The 17,458-nt window shown below is 26.8% G+C and overlaps 1 protein-coding gene across 1 annotated transcript; it reads right to left on the bottom strand.

Annotated features, from left to right (window-relative positions):
- Nucleotides 1-339: 339 nt before the first annotated feature.
- Nucleotides 340-17,404, bottom strand: LOC100203277 (probable tRNA (uracil-O(2)-)-methyltransferase). Its single transcript, XM_065807765.1, has 12 exons — nt 17,019-17,404; nt 11,048-11,153; nt 10,724-10,961; nt 10,425-10,493; nt 10,222-10,329; nt 9,249-9,320; nt 8,596-8,696; nt 6,675-6,735; nt 6,067-6,189; nt 4,407-4,692; nt 2,658-2,774; nt 340-1,316 (listed from the first exon to the last, which is right to left on the bottom strand). The coding sequence occupies exons 1-12, from the start codon at nt 17,356-17,358 to the stop codon at nt 1,114-1,116; spliced, it is 1,824 nt and encodes a 607-aa protein (XP_065663837.1). The 5' UTR covers nt 17,359-17,404; the 3' UTR covers nt 340-1,113.
- Nucleotides 17,405-17,458: the final 54 nt, after the last annotated feature.

A 17,458-nucleotide genomic window follows, 5' to 3' on the forward strand; every position in this document is an offset into this window, starting at 1 on the left:
AATTTTACGTGTTTCAGTGTTTTTACGCATGCGCAGAACTATTTGTCTTATTTAACGAGCTACTTATTTAACGCGACATCGGGACTTATTCGGCCATCTTGAAAAAATAATTTATTTTATTCAGAATGCGTAAACAATTAAAAAACAGAGGGGGTAAATTTTATAAACAAGTTACTTTCATTTTCAAACTCGTTTCGTTTTTATATCAGTAGTAAACTTTAATTTACATTTGGTTTCTTTTACTTTTATAACAATAATTTAAAAGTAAAATAAGTTACTTTTAACTTATTGTTATAAAAACAATTATATCTTTGAACACTAAGTCGATATAAATAGCTATTATGGCTTCGGTAATGTATTAAGATAAATACTTTTTGTTGTTAGTACAGCGCACAATGAAATATATATTACATAATTCATTCCAACTACTTTTAAAAGTAGCATATTTTTTTAAAATGTATTAAATTGTAATTAGGTTTATAAATTATGTCAAGAAAACACTTCAAGATATCTTTATAATTACATTGATATATCATTGCAACGACCTTTTGTCCAGCTAGATTGTATGAGCCGATTCACTGTGAGACGCTTCGGTTGTTTATAATATATTGCCATTATTTACGAATTTTTTTATTTGCATAAATTAAATACCAATAAATACATAGTTGCATTGAGTACTTGAAGTGATACGTGTCGAACTTGACACGTACTCGCACGTAAGGGGTACCAACTCCAAGTTCTGTACCCCGAGCCCGGCTTTGCGTAAAAATCAAACTCAGCATGGAAAATTATTAATGGATGAGTGTATCTATGTCCCTTAGTATGTAATTTATTGTTGTGAGTAAATTTATGTTTAAAATAACTCCTTCATCCACTGTGGAAATGGTATTTTAGCATATTTTTGAGTTATTATTCATGGGAAAGAACGTTACTTAAAACCATTCTCTTCGTAAAAAGTTTTAAAAACGACTTTATTCACTCGTCTTCAATTTGTTCTTAATAAATATGCAGATAGTCGTCTTTTTATTATGCGTCAGTGATTTTAAATCAATCTTGTAACTGATTATTGAGCGAAGAAATAACGTATTTTTACTTCAATAGTAATAAAAAATGCTAACTTCCACATAGGTCGTCAACCCCGTGTGCATAAGAACATTGCTGAATCGATAATACGCAGCCTTGAGGATGTTCATCGAAAAACCAACACAGTTTGGACTTGAAAGATTTTGTATCCTTTTTTTTAGACAAAGACTTTTTTGACCTTTTTAAATCTTCAACACAGCGATAATCTCGAATAGATACGTTACCATTAACAACTAAAGAAAGACAGAGATACAAATTAAAATACTCATTCACGACACTATCTCGTAATGAATAATTATTTATTTTAAAATAATTGAACTTTAGGCCAATTTATAAGTAAATCGATATTTTTTCACTCATTCCAGTAGATTGACACGAGATGAGTCTTTATAAAACTGCAAAACTTCATGAAAATAAGACATCTAATTTAATTTGATCTTTAAAGCCCCAAGCTATTTTTTGATGAAATTTGTTTTTAATCTTATTTAAAATGGAACCATTTTTTTTAAAACCAATCACTTTTACCCATAGCCAGCTGTACTAACAAGCGTCGTAAACGCGTATATCGGGGCATGGGGCTTATATATATATATACACACACACACACACACACACACACACACACACACACACACACACACACACACACACACACACACACACACACACACATACCGTGCCGTATCCTATGTATTAAAGCTTCTTGTAAGTTTATTAAGTCTTTTCGAAATATTCTTTCGAAAAGACTTAATAAACTTCTCATGGAAACCATATATACAATTTGTTGTCAAGATAGCATCTGCTAAGGTTGCCTGCCTTTATCAAGGCTTTTTTATACTTCTAATTCCATTCTCTACCTCTATAAATAATTCATTCGCTATTTATGGAATATCTTGTCATATTTGAGTTGTTATTTTTAACGAGGAATTTCTCCTTAATACAAGGTCAAAAAAATGCATGGTAAATGATGTTGGATTGCTCTAATTGGTAAGCTCTTATCTATCTTTTTTCCTACAAATACATCCGTGATTATATGAAATATTCAATCAATCAGCCAAAACTCAACCTCGCCTGACTTATTATACTTATATATTCAGCTAAATCTCATATTTCTCCTATAACTACTCAATAAAGACATTTAATTAAAAACATGATCTAAAGCTACAAGGCACTTAGGAGCAGGACGCACTTTTTACACGCTCAACTTTGGCCATGAGTGTAATTGGATGTGAAACATTTTTTTTAATTTGCTTTTTGTACTTTTAGTCAAATTAAAAATAATTTAATTTTATCTTTAAAACTTTAATGGTCATGTAAAAACCGTTTTTGAAAAAAAAAATTGAAATGTTGAAAGAATAACAACCGTGAAATTGAAAATTACTTTATCAGCAATTTTGTTATGACCAACAAAGGTTTATTTAAGCTTACAAATAGAATATAGCATATTGATTTTTTTATATTGATACTTGTGTTATTAAAAGAAGTTTAATGTACATTTTGTAAAAATAATAAATAACAAAATTAAATGAACAAACATAAATAAAATAACAAATAATTTGCTAAATGAATATTACCTTTAAAAATATTTCTATGATTTTTGAGAAGAGTTTGTAAACCACCATGTTGGGATTTTAAGCTGTGTAGTATTTCAGAGTCAAACAAAAACGAAAGATTATTTAAATGAATATTGCCTAAAAATATAACCAAAAAAATGAAGACCAGAAGGAGTCAATCATGTAAAGTTAAAAATGTGAAGAGTCATCTTGTAACTAATAATAACAAACAATTTTTTTTTAAACTAATACACTCCCAACAAGCAGCAAGGTTGAATAATTTCTCTAACAGAAAACAAAAAGTTTTCTGTCAGAAAAATAAGAGCATAGCTTGATAGCTTGCAACCATGACAGTATAACAGGTACAACTAAATTTGTAATACACTATTGTATCTTGTCTAGAAGAGAAAGGACATCATTAGAAGAACCAGCCAAAATATGACAACAGTATTCAAAACAGAGACAAATAAAGGATTTGTAGAAGAAGAGAACGGTTTCAGGAGTAAGGAAATGGCAAGCATAATAAAAAAAAGCAACCTTAGCAGGTGCTAATGTTGCAATAGATTGCATATATAATTTCCATGAGAAATCAGTTGTGAATTATAATCCGAAATGAAATAAAATGACTTAGTGACAATGTTGCAATCCATCAACAATATTTTAATAATTGTTTGCAGCAAATAACTGAACTGAACTGTTAAAACTTACAAGCCACCGCAAACTCCAAGCTGTTATAGATGAGATATCAAATTCAAGATCGGCTGCCTGTGCTAAGTGATAACATTTTTTCATGACAGGAGTATACAGCTGTGTTGTCAGCAATAGGTTGAATGCGATTAAATTGAGCATTCTTTAGTTGGCAATTACTCAAAAACTACAAAACAGATTTTTGCAATTTTTTGACACAATCAATCTTATAGAACTATTTATTTCAATAACTTATTACATTTTTTATTAGATGTTTAGATAGAAACTAAATATTTTTGCAAGTACTTGACACCATCATCATTTTTTTTCTTATCTTTTTTCCTGAATCTAATTTAATAAGATTCCTTTAATAATTGACCAATTTTCAATAACTTGCTGCTCGCAATTGACCAACTTTCAATAACTTGCTGCTCAGAACAGTTTGGAGGATTTGCTTCTTTAGGTACAAATTCAATACCACTTTATTCATTACCATGTTAAAAAGTTAACTGAAGAATGAGAGGATTGAGATATGTTAATGAAGGAATGAAATATGTCGTAATAATAAAAAGACATTTGTTCTCAAGAGTTTTCTAGTGAAAAAAATGATTACAATTGAAAATGGCAGCTGTACAGGAAGGTGAAAACTATGGGGAAGAATGAGGCTTGACTTATCAACCAATGAGCAAGAATAAAACGTTACCTGAATTAAGATTAAACTCTTATTAAAAGATTATATAGGAAGCATAATTATTTGCAGATAGATGAAGGACAATAGTATTGGCTGAGGGATAAAGGTAAAGGGCATGGTCAATTTAATCAGAAACATCGAGAAAATATAAGAATAAGAGTGAAGTCTTGAAAAGAAAGAGATCAATTAAAAATAAAGACAAAAGTGATTAAGTTAAATAGATTAGTATCTATTATGATAACTAGTAAAATTATAATAAATTATAATAAATTTTAATAAATTATAATAAATAATTATAACAAATTTTATATAATAAATTACTAAATATTTAATACAAATAAAATTTTTTTTTTACCTTAAAAAAACAACTTTAAAACTGTCTATTTACTCACCACCAGAGTTCCATTCATTCCATGAAAATCCTTTTGTAGTAAGTTGTGCACTATCGAAAGTTATTTTAGGTAAACACTCTGAACAGTTTAACAAATATCGAAAAACTTTGTTTTTGATAAAATCGACTATATCTTTATTAATATGACTACAATTCATTGGATCATTGTTTATTTTGCGAGGTATAAACTCAGGTGTCAAAGAAAATCTTGTTAGCTGCAATGCCTTTAACTCCCATTTTGATTGATCTTCAATTGGATAAGATCTAACTCCACCAATTTGACAAATCTTAAAGATGAGTTCAAACAAGTTTTTTAAAATTAAAAAAAAAAAAAAAGATTTTCAAAAAGACATTAATCCTAATAAAACTTGTAAATATAAAACAAATACTTAAAATAAATTATTCAACATAAAAACTTCAACATAAAAATATCTTTTATTTATTATTTCCCCATACCCCAGACAATGTTACTGGCTCGAAAAAAACTTAGACTAAAACTCTTGGTACTAGACTCTTAGCTTTGCAAAGAACTTAATTATTACCAGCCTACAAATAAAGAGTTTATGCAAACAAAACTACTTATGTTATTTCAAAATAAGTTTTTCTCATAAATTATATATCTATATCTCTCTATCTATCTCTTTATCTATCTATCTATCTATCTATCTATCTATCTCTATATATATATATATATATATATATATATATATATATATATATATATATATATATATATATATATATATATATATATATATACATATATATATATATATATATATATATACACACACACACACACACACACACACACACACACATATTACCAAATGATCTGTTAAGCACAATGGAAATAAATATTTGAATAAAATTAACAACACTTTTAAAATGTTTTTTACACATGTTTTGAACTACATAGTTCATCATCAGTAAAATTTACAAAAATCATTAAAAAACCGTTTTTATAAAGATACAAATAAATTACTTTATTACAAAAATCTATTAAGAAATCCATTACAAAAGGTTAAAAAGACCATTAAAATACAATAATAAAATGTCAGTCTCAAAACTCAATTTAAAAAAATAGCAATAGGTACAAGTAGTGGAAAAATTTTTTTTATATATAAATCAACATCATAATAGTCAAAATAGTTCAAGAATTCTATGTTTGACTTGTTTATTTAAACAGGGCCTTTGTCACTTTATATGCAAGCTTTCCTTTATTTCTAATTCATACTTGCTTTCAGCAGAATCCAAAATAAAAAAGCAATCAGAAGAATCCTTATAAAAACGGTTTTTTCAATGATTTTTGTAAATTTTACTGATGATGAACTATGTAGTTCGAAACATGTATAACAAACATTTTAAAAGTGTTGTTAATTTTATTCAATATATATATATATATATATATATATATATATATATATATATATATATATATATATATATAAACTAGTCAACTTTGAGAATAAAATTGTTAGAAATAAATTAGGCTTCTCAAACATACATAATAATGAGGTTTTAAACATTTTTTAAACTTTTTACTTATACTGTGACAAAATCTTGTCTACACCATGATAACATTGTAAAAACAACAATATACAACCAAAAATATCAAATTATAAGCACACAATCAAAAAATAATAATAATACAAAATTACTCTTTTTGTTGATGGAATTCTCAAGATATCTTGATTGACATTAAAACCACACTCGACACCAATGTTAAATATGTATTTTAAATATGTTAAATATTGCGAACATTTTTGATCAGTGCGATGAAACTAAAAAGAAAAAAAAAAGATATAAAAAGGTTTTATTACTAAAAGTAATGAAAATAAGGTAATCCAAATTTTAAATGAAATAAATAGCAATAAAATAATTTAACAAACAAAAATAAATCTGTTTTATGTTATTAAACAAAAATTGTATAAATCTGTTTTATGTTATATTCTCCAGTATTATGGAGTTGCATATTATAAAGAAGATACACAACTATTTTTCTTTCTACTATGGCTATAGTTAAAAAATCTAAAGATCCAGTCACACTTGTAATAAAGAGAATGGGAAAAAAACCCATCTACCAAATATCAAATATTATCTGTAAGCTTTTGTACATGTTTTTCCTTGAAATAACCTTTAAACTTCTTGATAACAACAACTTTAAACTGATAATATTTTATTTTTAACCATAATATATACTCTCATATATACTCTAATCTTACTTAAAATGTGAAAATTAAAAAAACAGCATGGAAGCACAAAATACCTTGCTGTGAAAATCAAAAAAACAGCATGGAAGCACAAAATATCTTGTTGAATATGACGATCTAAAATAATTTAGAATTTATTAACCTTTTCATCAGGGTTGAGGTCAAATACATTTGATCAAACACAAAAACATTAATTCTAGATTCCCAAATACAAACACAAATATGTGATCAACGTTTTCATAACGCAAATTTTAAAAAATTTGTAGTTTAGGTTAAGAAAAAAAGTACAACTATTTTTATTTAATTTTTTCTTAAACTAATGGTCAACTTCAATTAACATTATTTATTACTTAAATCTTTAATTAGTTAATTTTTGTTCATTCTATTAAATAACACATTTGATCTTAATTTCAAAGAAAGTTTGAAGAAAATAGTCTCAAAAATATTTCTACTTGAAAAAACAACAACAACAAATAGACTCTTGAAAATGTAATAGAAAATGTTTCTATAAATAAATCTATATTATTTTAATGTATTTTTTATAACTTAATATAATTATAGTAATTGAAGAAAAATTACTGAAACTATTTGATTAACAATTAAAGAACCTGCAAGACAATACTGGTAAAATGGTATACTAAATAGAAGAATGAACACATATTTTTTAAACAAATATAAATTTTTATTGCTCAGAATAGGCAGCTGACATTAAACCTTCTTTCTGTGACAGCTTAGTGAGAGCAGTAGCTAGTGGATTTTTTACTCAAACAAAAAGTTAGTAGTCAGTAAACAAAACTCAATTGTTCACTGCTAATAATTATCACAACATTGTTGATACTGCCCATACTGATGGACAACTGCACTTTTTACTGAACCCTCTACTTTACGGCTTCTCAGATTATATTCCACTATTAACCTCTCACGAAAACTGTATATACAATCCATTGCATAGTTAGCACCTACCCAGGTTGCTTTTCTTTATGAGGTCACCATTTTATTAATCCTGATTCCATTCTCTACCTCTGTAAATTCTTATATTTCTTTGCATCAAATACTGTTGTCATACTTAGGCTTAATTCTTTTAATGATACCTTTTCACTTTTAGACAAGATCCAAAATGTATCATAAAAATAGACCTGTAATCATCACTATAACACTATCTCACTTTTCAGCTAAGTAAAACTTTTTTTCAAACATAAAGGAACTCTTATCTATTTTCATTGGACTCTTATAATATTTTCAACTCTTATCTATTTTCATTATTTTCAGACTCATACAATCTACTTTTTTTTTTTAAGTCTTGTCAACTCTTTTCTTTACCTTCTTATAATTCCAAACTTAAATAGTGGTTGCTCACAGCAACCACTTTTGGAGTGGTTGCTCACAGCAACCACTGTTGGATATAAAAAAACAGCAATATTTTCTTATATTTTCTGTTTTCCTGAAAACATAATAATTTATTCAAATCTGGTTATGCTTCTGATTTGTTTCCTTAGCATACTTCAAACTAGTGTTTCTTATAGACATTTCTTATTAAAAAAAGTGTCAAAAATCAAAATTTAAAATTGTATATATTTAAAGTTTTTATTAATTTTGTTATAGCTCAACAACATGACACTTTATTACACTTTATAAATCAACAACATGACACTATTACACTTTATAAATCAAGATATTTCAAAAATTAACAATAATTACAAGCAGCCCTCAAAATTGGAAAAAAGGTAGACAATAAAAAAGCCAAACTTAAACTGTTTTTGGTTGACATCAGATCAGCATAAAATTTTTAACACAAAAGTTTCACAATAACAACATAGAAACAAGGTCAGCAAAAAATAGGAGACCTCAGACATTTTTAGATTGACAGTTAGGTTGGCATTGCCAACCCTAATTCTGAGGAATGTATAAGTAATAATAAATATTACATAAACATTTAAAACAACAATTAATAAGAACTAACTTCTGTTAAACTGTTACCTTAATGCAATTACTGGAATCCATGGAGTAAGCTCATCTGAATGATTGCCAATTATCCAATCTTCATCAACCCTAAGTTTATCTGGTTGTAGTGAACTTTCCTATAAATTTTTAAAAAATTAAATAAAACAACACAATAAATGTAAATTAAGAACATTTAAAGTTCTTTTAAAAAACTTTTTATGTTTATAAATATATATATAAATATATATATATATATATATATATATATATATATATATATATATATATATATATATATATATATATATATATATATATATATATATATATATATATATATATAAATACAGAGACTTCACTGGGAAAAAAATACACCAACAGTTTAGCTTGTGTATAAATTTTTAATTAACTCTCCTAGGAGAAGGAAAACTTAATCATAAAGTTATGATTTGAAAGAATTATTTATATGCTGTTTATTAGATTTTTCTCTCAAATAGAGAGGAAAAAAAAATTAGTTTGTTTATTCAAAAAATTAAAATATAACCATTATTATAAATTATTAAAATTATTTTAGACAACAAAAATTCTTCATAAAGAAAACCTTTTTTTATTTTAAGGCATTTTTCATTTTTATGATGGGAAAATAACAATTAAGAAAATAACTAAAAAGCAAACTATTGAAGAAATACTTTAAGAATTGTATTTTGACTGTACAAACTCCAGATTTTGCGTTTTACAAGATCAACCCCCTGTCCAGGATGCTAAAATTAAAAAAATTATATACAATATAATTAATATTTTTGAAAATTTTTTATTTGATTATAACATTGATTGCATAGAATAACAATATAAAATAATATTTATTTTACTGCATTATTATATATTATTCATTATATATACTTATTATATATATAATCTACAAAAAATCAATGCAAAAAAAGAAAAAGAAGATAAATCAAGTGTTATTTGGAATAGTTTTATTTCCTAAATACATGTCTGAATACAGCAAGTAAAAGTTTGAAGACTATCAGTTATTTCAAGATCTGCATATGCAGATCTCGAAGCAAAAATAGGGTTGATCTATTTAACATGATTTATGCTACAATATATTTTGGATAAAATTGCCACTACACTGATAATAAAAGTATGGAGCAAGAGTCTCTGCTTTTATAAATTAAAAGCAAGAAATATTCATTTTCGACAATTTTATAAGCATTTATGTATTCTCTTGAAAAAATCCTCAAACTGCTGAGCAAAACTCCACAAAAGGTCTAGCGCATCTTCAGTAGAGGATGTGAAATGTTTCAATTGTCCATTGTTTAAATATTTAGACCAGGATGATATGAATGGTGCATCTATGTATATAAATCTATTTAGCAATATAAAGCTATTAGCAATATAAAATAAATTTATATTGCTAATAGCTTGAAAGTATGAAAATATAAATTTAAAAAAATATAAAAAACACAAGTTAATTATTAACTTAAAGGACATCTAAAAAAATAATTATAAGGAGGGGTTAACAATTTAGGAGTATATATAAGGAGGGGTTAACAATTTGAATTGGAACTGCATCATTTAAATTTTATACTATTAACCAATACAATTTAATCAGAAAAATTAAAACAAAACAAAAAAATAACTTTTGCCATCAAAGCTTACTCCTTCACTTGACAAAATGTGCACAAGCAACCCATTTCCGCAACCAAGATCAACAAATGTTTGTTTTTTATTTAAACATAGTTTGTCTCTTTCATCTTTCCAAATCAACTAAAAAAGATTTTTGTTTATTTTAAACTTCTCTTAAACAAATCCAGATGAAAATAAAAAAATTTCAACTTAATAAACAAAACAAAAATACTGACTAGCAAGTAAGTGGCTATAGCAATATCTTCAAACACAAACTTTAAAGGATCTGTGCTCTCAGGCCAAATCTTTACATTATTCATATAAATAAAAGATTTTACTAATGTAATATAACAATTTATTGCTTTAAAAGAATCAATTTTATTTTATTTAAGAAAACAATTTTTTGCAAAAAACCTTGTTTTAGCAAAAAGTAAAATGTTTCTTTTAATAAAAAAAGTTTATTCTTATTAGTGCACTCAAACTAATTTGAACAAGGTAGTGGAGAGGTTAATTTTAAATAGTAACAAAAAAATACCTGCACAAAATATGGTGCATATTTATTTTTTAACTCATTGTATAATTTTGTATATTCTTCAACATCAATGAGAGACAGTGATTGAGTTTTCCGGAGAGGCATACTGGATTGGTTAGCTGCAAATGACCATGCTTTTATTTTTGGTAAAAGATGAAATGACAACCAATCTGTTGATGTTAACATAACTTTTGATGATGATAAGTTTGTATCACATTTATTAAGTGTGGAACAACTCAGACTATAAAAACAACATTACTCTAAAATTTAAAAAAATTTTAATTTTAATCAAATAAAAATAAAAAGCAAAAAAGTGAAAAAAAAAACCTTGCAGTCTGTTGATTAAATTCTAAACAATAGGTATACTCAAGAAAGGTTTCTTTTCCCTCAACTCCACATAATGGTACAAATAAGGCATTTAAAAAAGATGAATCTAAAAAAAGTATTAGCAAATAAAAACTGTTTTTCATAAATACTTTATTAAATAACTTATGTGAAATAAATTCTTATATTAGTGCACTAACAAGTGGCAAGTTGAAAATGGGACAAAGTTTAGCAGACAAAAAATGTCATATCAAATTATTTGTAATGCCAATTACCTATTTTGTAGCAAATTTCATATTGATCATTATCTGTATTTGTTTTAGAAATCATTTTCAAAAATGAAAGCAAATTGCGTCAGCGAATATAAGACACAATAAAAACGTGTGTACGAATTTTATCTAGCCAATAGATCAGAGGGATAACCATTCACCTATAAGCACTTTGTAGCTGAAAAAATCCCAAGAAGTACCATCTGCCGGATTATTGACCAAGCTAAAAATAAATCTGGCCACCAAAGATTCAAGGGTAGTGGCTCTTTGGTGGGCCTCAACGCCAAGCAGCTTTACAATTTCAATGCTGTCATCAATACATCTCCCTGACACTTAAAAACAAGCCTTCTATACATTCAAGAATAAACATCAGGAAGCAAACAGAGGACCAGAAAACAAAGATTAGACCAAGAAGATGTCGGCTGTGTGAAAGGTTGCAAAAAAAGTGTTGCATTTTGGATAATGATTCATACTCTACTTTATCTTACTCGCTCATCAACAACAACGGCACTTTCTACACCAGTGGTGTTTTAGTAACTCCTGCAAGTGTTAAGTATAACCCTACAATCAAATATAAAAAAAAACTGTTTGATGGCTTTGCTTTTTAGAGCACAGCATTTCAAAGCCTTTCTTCCTCCCAGGCGGTATGGTAATCAACCAGCAGGTCGCCTTGAGCGAGTGTATTTAGAGATTAATGCTGTTGATTGCAGAGCACCATTCAGATAATACCTTTATATTTTGGCCTGACCTAGTATCAGCGCATTATGCAAAATCTGTCATTTCCTACCTGGAATCCAAAAAGGTGAATTTTGTCTAGAAAAAGACAATGCCCCAAATGTTCCAGAATTGTGTTCAATTGAAAATTTCTGGAGCATTCTGGAAGGCAAGGTCTATGCAAAGAATTGACAGGCAAAATGTTTAGATCATCTGCACAAAAAGATCGAGAAATGCCTCAAAAAAGTCAACATGGTAAGCGTACAAAACCTTGCACAACAGGTTTCTGCTCTTGTTGATTCTGTTCGACGATATGGCTTTTTTTTTTTTGTTTTTTTGTTATTCACCTCCTCAAGGCCGAGAAGGCCACTACAGATGAGGAGGCTACTTGAAAAGTGGTTATAACCCTCTCTCAACTCTTTAACTCCGAAACACGAACCTTGAGGAACAAGGCCGCTGTGCGGGGAAACAAGTTGAAGGAGGAAGTAATATCTCTTTAAAATCTCTTTTTTGTCCTAACTTCTACTTGCAACCCATTACATAAATATACACATAAATATAGTAAACACAATTGTAAAATGTAAGCATAGTATAACAGTAGGTGTAAGTATAATCATATATTTTAAGACTAGTCAAGTCAAGAAAGTATTTTACCTAAGTTACTTTAAATTAATAATGACTAGATTAACTAAAAATAATGAATATATATATATAAAAAAAACATCATTTCTTATATTTATCAATTTTTTCCACTTTTTCCTTTTGCTGAAACTTTCTATGCTATTTAACTTCAAGACTGGATATATATTTGTCTACCATTTCTTATTAAATGAATTTTTTTTTCCATTAATAATTTCCATTAATTAATCTTTTAATCTCAACATGCTTCTAGTTTTTAATTTTTTATTCTATGGTAAAATTTCCATGTTGTCTTTTTTATTCTATGATTGGTAAAATTTCCATGTTGTTTTTAACTCATTAGTTTCACATGAATATATAAAATTCCAGAAAAATATCATCTATGGCTTTTCTGAAAATTTATATTGAACTTCTTTATAAGTAAAAAAAAATTTTTTTTTTTTTAACTTACATTATTTTTACTAAAGGCTGCAAAGTCAGAGTCCAATAGACCCTATTGAGACCCTATTTTTAACCAGAGTCCTGATTTCCATCTATTGTAAAAACTGATGTTACTCCAGGGATTTTTAAAATTTTAAATCAGCGTATAAACATTTTCTAATGAGACGTTATTAACTTCTATGTTTATTAATTCAAAATTGATTAGCCAACAGTAATGTAACTTTAAACCAGTAAAAGCATGAACATATAGAATTTAGCTACACATGACAACCCCTCCAACAAATTATTAAAAAATATGCAGCGTTTTTATGGCATACATCGCCTATAGCATACTTTGCTTTTAAGAATATAAAAGATGTGAATCACAACATATGCGGTGTGCAAAATTTTTGATGTGCACTGATAGCTAGATACCAAATTATGCTTATGTACAAATGTTTGCACACTCAAACCTGCATAGATGCTCAAGTAAAAGAAAGCATTTTTCTTTAATTAATATGTTTTCCTAACAATATTGTTTATACTAAAAGATATGGTTTTACAGATTAAAAAAAGTACAAAAGTCATATGAAAAGTATGAAACAAAGCTGTAATGTAGAGTGTGGTAATCGAACTGGGAACTTCTTGCCTTCAAACGCTCTACCACTACTGCATGTAAACTTGGTATAAACAAATTTGCCTTTTAAAGTATATTAGTAGATATACCTTCAATCTAAAAGAAATAGTTATTTTTTAAGCAAAGAAATGAAATCAATAATAATTTATAATTTTTTATAGCATAATTGGAACTTAATAGTCTCCCTATTTTTTGACTCTGGAACCAGATATTGATAGAACTTTGCATCCCTGCCAAATACTGTTGCATTTCCAATACAAAAATTGTTGTACTTTTGTTCACTAATATTAAATGTAAGGGTCTGCATCTTGAAATAAAAAGTCTTGTTAAACTCATTTTAGCAAGACAAGACAAGACAATACCAAGACAAGACGAGACAAGACCCTTTCAGTCTTGTCTTGAAACGCCTTGAATGAATCAAGACCAACCTTAAAAAATAACTAGTAATTCAAGAAATAACAAGACTTTTCTTGGTGTTTTTTAAATCAAGACTAATCAACCTGAAAGATTTCTAAGATGAGTTCACAAATTTAACCTTGTACTGAGGGGTTATCAATAAAGTACGTCACGCTGATTGGGGAAGGAAGGAGGGGGAGGCGGGGGAGGGGAAGCAAAATTGGGGGAAAAAAAATGCAAAATCATTAAATTAAGAACGTAAAAATTAAGTTTAGAATTTTAAATTCAGGGTTTAAATAAGTAAATAAAACATTAAAAAAAAATTATAATAAATAACATAATAACATGTAAGTTAATTATCTTTTATATTATTTATTTTTGTGATTCTTATGTTTTTAAACATTAGAGTTTTAGTTCCGTGCACATTTAAGCAAGAATATATAATAATCTAAATAACTAAATAAATATATAATAACTAAGTTAAATAGACTTGCTCATGCTTTTTTTAATAACATTGCATCTATTTTCGTTCTGTAGCTAGCCAAATTTAAACGCAAAAACTGAATTGTCTCAGTATTTTATTTCAAAGAAACAGCAAGTTTCTTTGAAATAAAATACTGAGACAATTCAGTATTTTATTTCAAAGAAACTTGCTGTTTGTGGGAGCAAATATCAAATATATGAAGATAATGTCATCCCTGGGTCAAGTACTGATTCATCAACCATTAATCAGTGATAATGAATGTTAATCAGTTCAAGTTAAAACTAAATATTTACATACAGAAAACAGTTCTATGATTTTTTTGTGAAAAAATATGATAAATAAATATTTTGAGAAAAAAACTAATTTCTTTCCAAATTTTTAAAAGAAAAATGCACTTGAAGTCTTGTAATTTAGAAAACAATTTCAAGACTTAATTTTTGGTCTTGAAAAGTCTTGTCAAGTTTTGATTTTCTTGAAATTATTTTTATGTAACAAGACCACTTTGAAAAAGTAATGATATGTCTTGAAACATTTCAAGACTATAATGGAATTGTCTTGGTATTGTTATTGAAATAAATTTTTTACGAGATGCAGACCCTTAATTAAATGCCTTCCGCATACTTTTTAACTTTTTAAGGCTCAAGACATCATATTAATATGAAAAAGATTTTTATTAGCTGCAGAAGTGCTATAATCAAACATTGTAAGAGCAAGCGGTACACTTTGTTCATTATTTCCTCAATGAAGTGATTTGTTAGAAAACTTGAAAAATTCCTTCAAATTTTACAAATGTAACTGATTTTTATCATATACATCATGACATCATAAAAATGTTAATAATGAAGCGAAAACATCTTGAATGAAATCTTTTTACATTTATAAAGGATAAACTTACCCAAAAGATAAATATTTAATACTGTTTTTTTTTTTTGTAAGATTTTTAATGTTGTGGTTATTTTTGTAATTATCAATCAAAATTTGAAAAAGCAAAAACAATTGAAAAATTATCAGAAATTACACCACATAGGTAAAAACCGTTTTCTTGCAGAGATGTAATGCACTGATATACATGGTCAACATGACATAACATACTTCTTTTTTTAATGAAAGAATCATAAAGGACATGCTTTTATTTTAAATTCCTTTGTTATCTACTTCTGTCATTCTACCACCGCAACATTGTACTTTTTTCTGCAAATATATTTTATTTATCACCATTACTACAATTCAGTCATATTTTTGTTTAATAAACATTTAACATTACTGGCCTCAGCAGCAACGACAGTTTAAAAACCATGAAAACATAAGAACAATAAAGATTTAGAGAATAATGTAAGATGCACTAACTCATTAACTACAAATGTTTTTGTACTTTTTAGAAGACATAAACATTGTTTAATTTGAAAAATATGTATTTATATTTATACTTACTACGGTTATTAAGGTTAACAATATTTAAATTATTTATTTAAACAATGAGCTTCATGTTTCTAAATATATACGGTTTTCATTCTAAATACATAATGCACGAGGAATAATTTGTGGCTTTCTACTATTTCTATATATATAGTTTATATTTATATATAATTTCTATATTTAAATTATAAGTTCTAATATTTATATATAATTTCTTAAACAATATAATATTTATCTATAATTTCTATAACTTATGGCTTTCTTAATGGAATTGTATAAACTGATGGTGGTATACCGAATCGTACATACTCAATACAACTGATTGTGGTATTTTTTGAATTAAGCAATAAGTAATTTGAAAAGAGTAATCCCAATGGGATTGCCCATAAATTACACAACACTAAATTTCACTAACAAACAAAACAAAAAAGATCTAAAGTTTTCCTTCGCAGAGTTTACTTCGCATTAAGTTTAATGAAAATCACAGCGTAAAAGTGCTTAAGATCTCCTACTTCTGTTTTTTAAACAAATTTATTGTTGCATAACTTATGGACGATCCCAATATTATTATTTGAGCCATTTCTTAACTATTTTCAAAGTGTTTAGCACAAAGTGTAAAATTTTTACTGGACTCTTTTTTATACAAAAAATAGTATATAGCAAAAGTTGTGGTTCCACAACCATTGCTAAATACTATTTTTTGATATATACTTTCTATTATTTAAATAAATTAGGAACTTTTTATTCTGGAAACCAAAAAAGTTAAACCAAAAAAATGTTTTTATAAACGGTTTAAACCCAAAATATATAATATAATAGAAATTATATTTACGATATATATACATTTTTGCTTTGAAAAGCAAGTTATCTGGCAATGTATTTATAAGTGATAATAATACTCTAATGAGAAAATTAAAAAAATAGAAATAGTTTTAATAGTATTAACGATGTAAATTTACATTTTTCTAAATATTTCTCTAACAACTTAAATTAACTTACCTGTGCTGATTATAACAAATTCAACCATCGGTTCATATCGTTCTAAACACTTTGGAAGAAGCTTTCTAAGTATACATTTTCCTGATAACTCTTTTGTTTTAAAACATGACTCCAAAAGTTTTTTTAACTCATTAAGAAAAGTTTCATTAATAAAGCATTTTAATTCTGTAAAGGGCAATATACTATCCAAGTAAACACAATTAAAATCTCTTTGAAATATGTATGCACAACCAGCAAGCCTTCTATTTAAAACATGAGGTTTTACACACCAAACATCTATGGCATCTAGCACATCATTTACTGTACAATTTAAGTCTACACTTTCTTTTATGACAAACATCACTAAGCTAATAAGACAGATAAATAAACCTAAAAAACTTTTACTTATCAATATTTAAAAATAAATAATAGTTTAAGATGAGCAAGGTTAAAATTTTAAT

Source organism: Hydra vulgaris, chromosome 10 (assembly GCF_038396675.1).
Source record: "Hydra vulgaris chromosome 10, alternate assembly HydraT2T_AEP".
Taxonomy (NCBI): Eukaryota; Metazoa; Cnidaria; class Hydrozoa; order Anthoathecata; family Hydridae; genus Hydra; species Hydra vulgaris.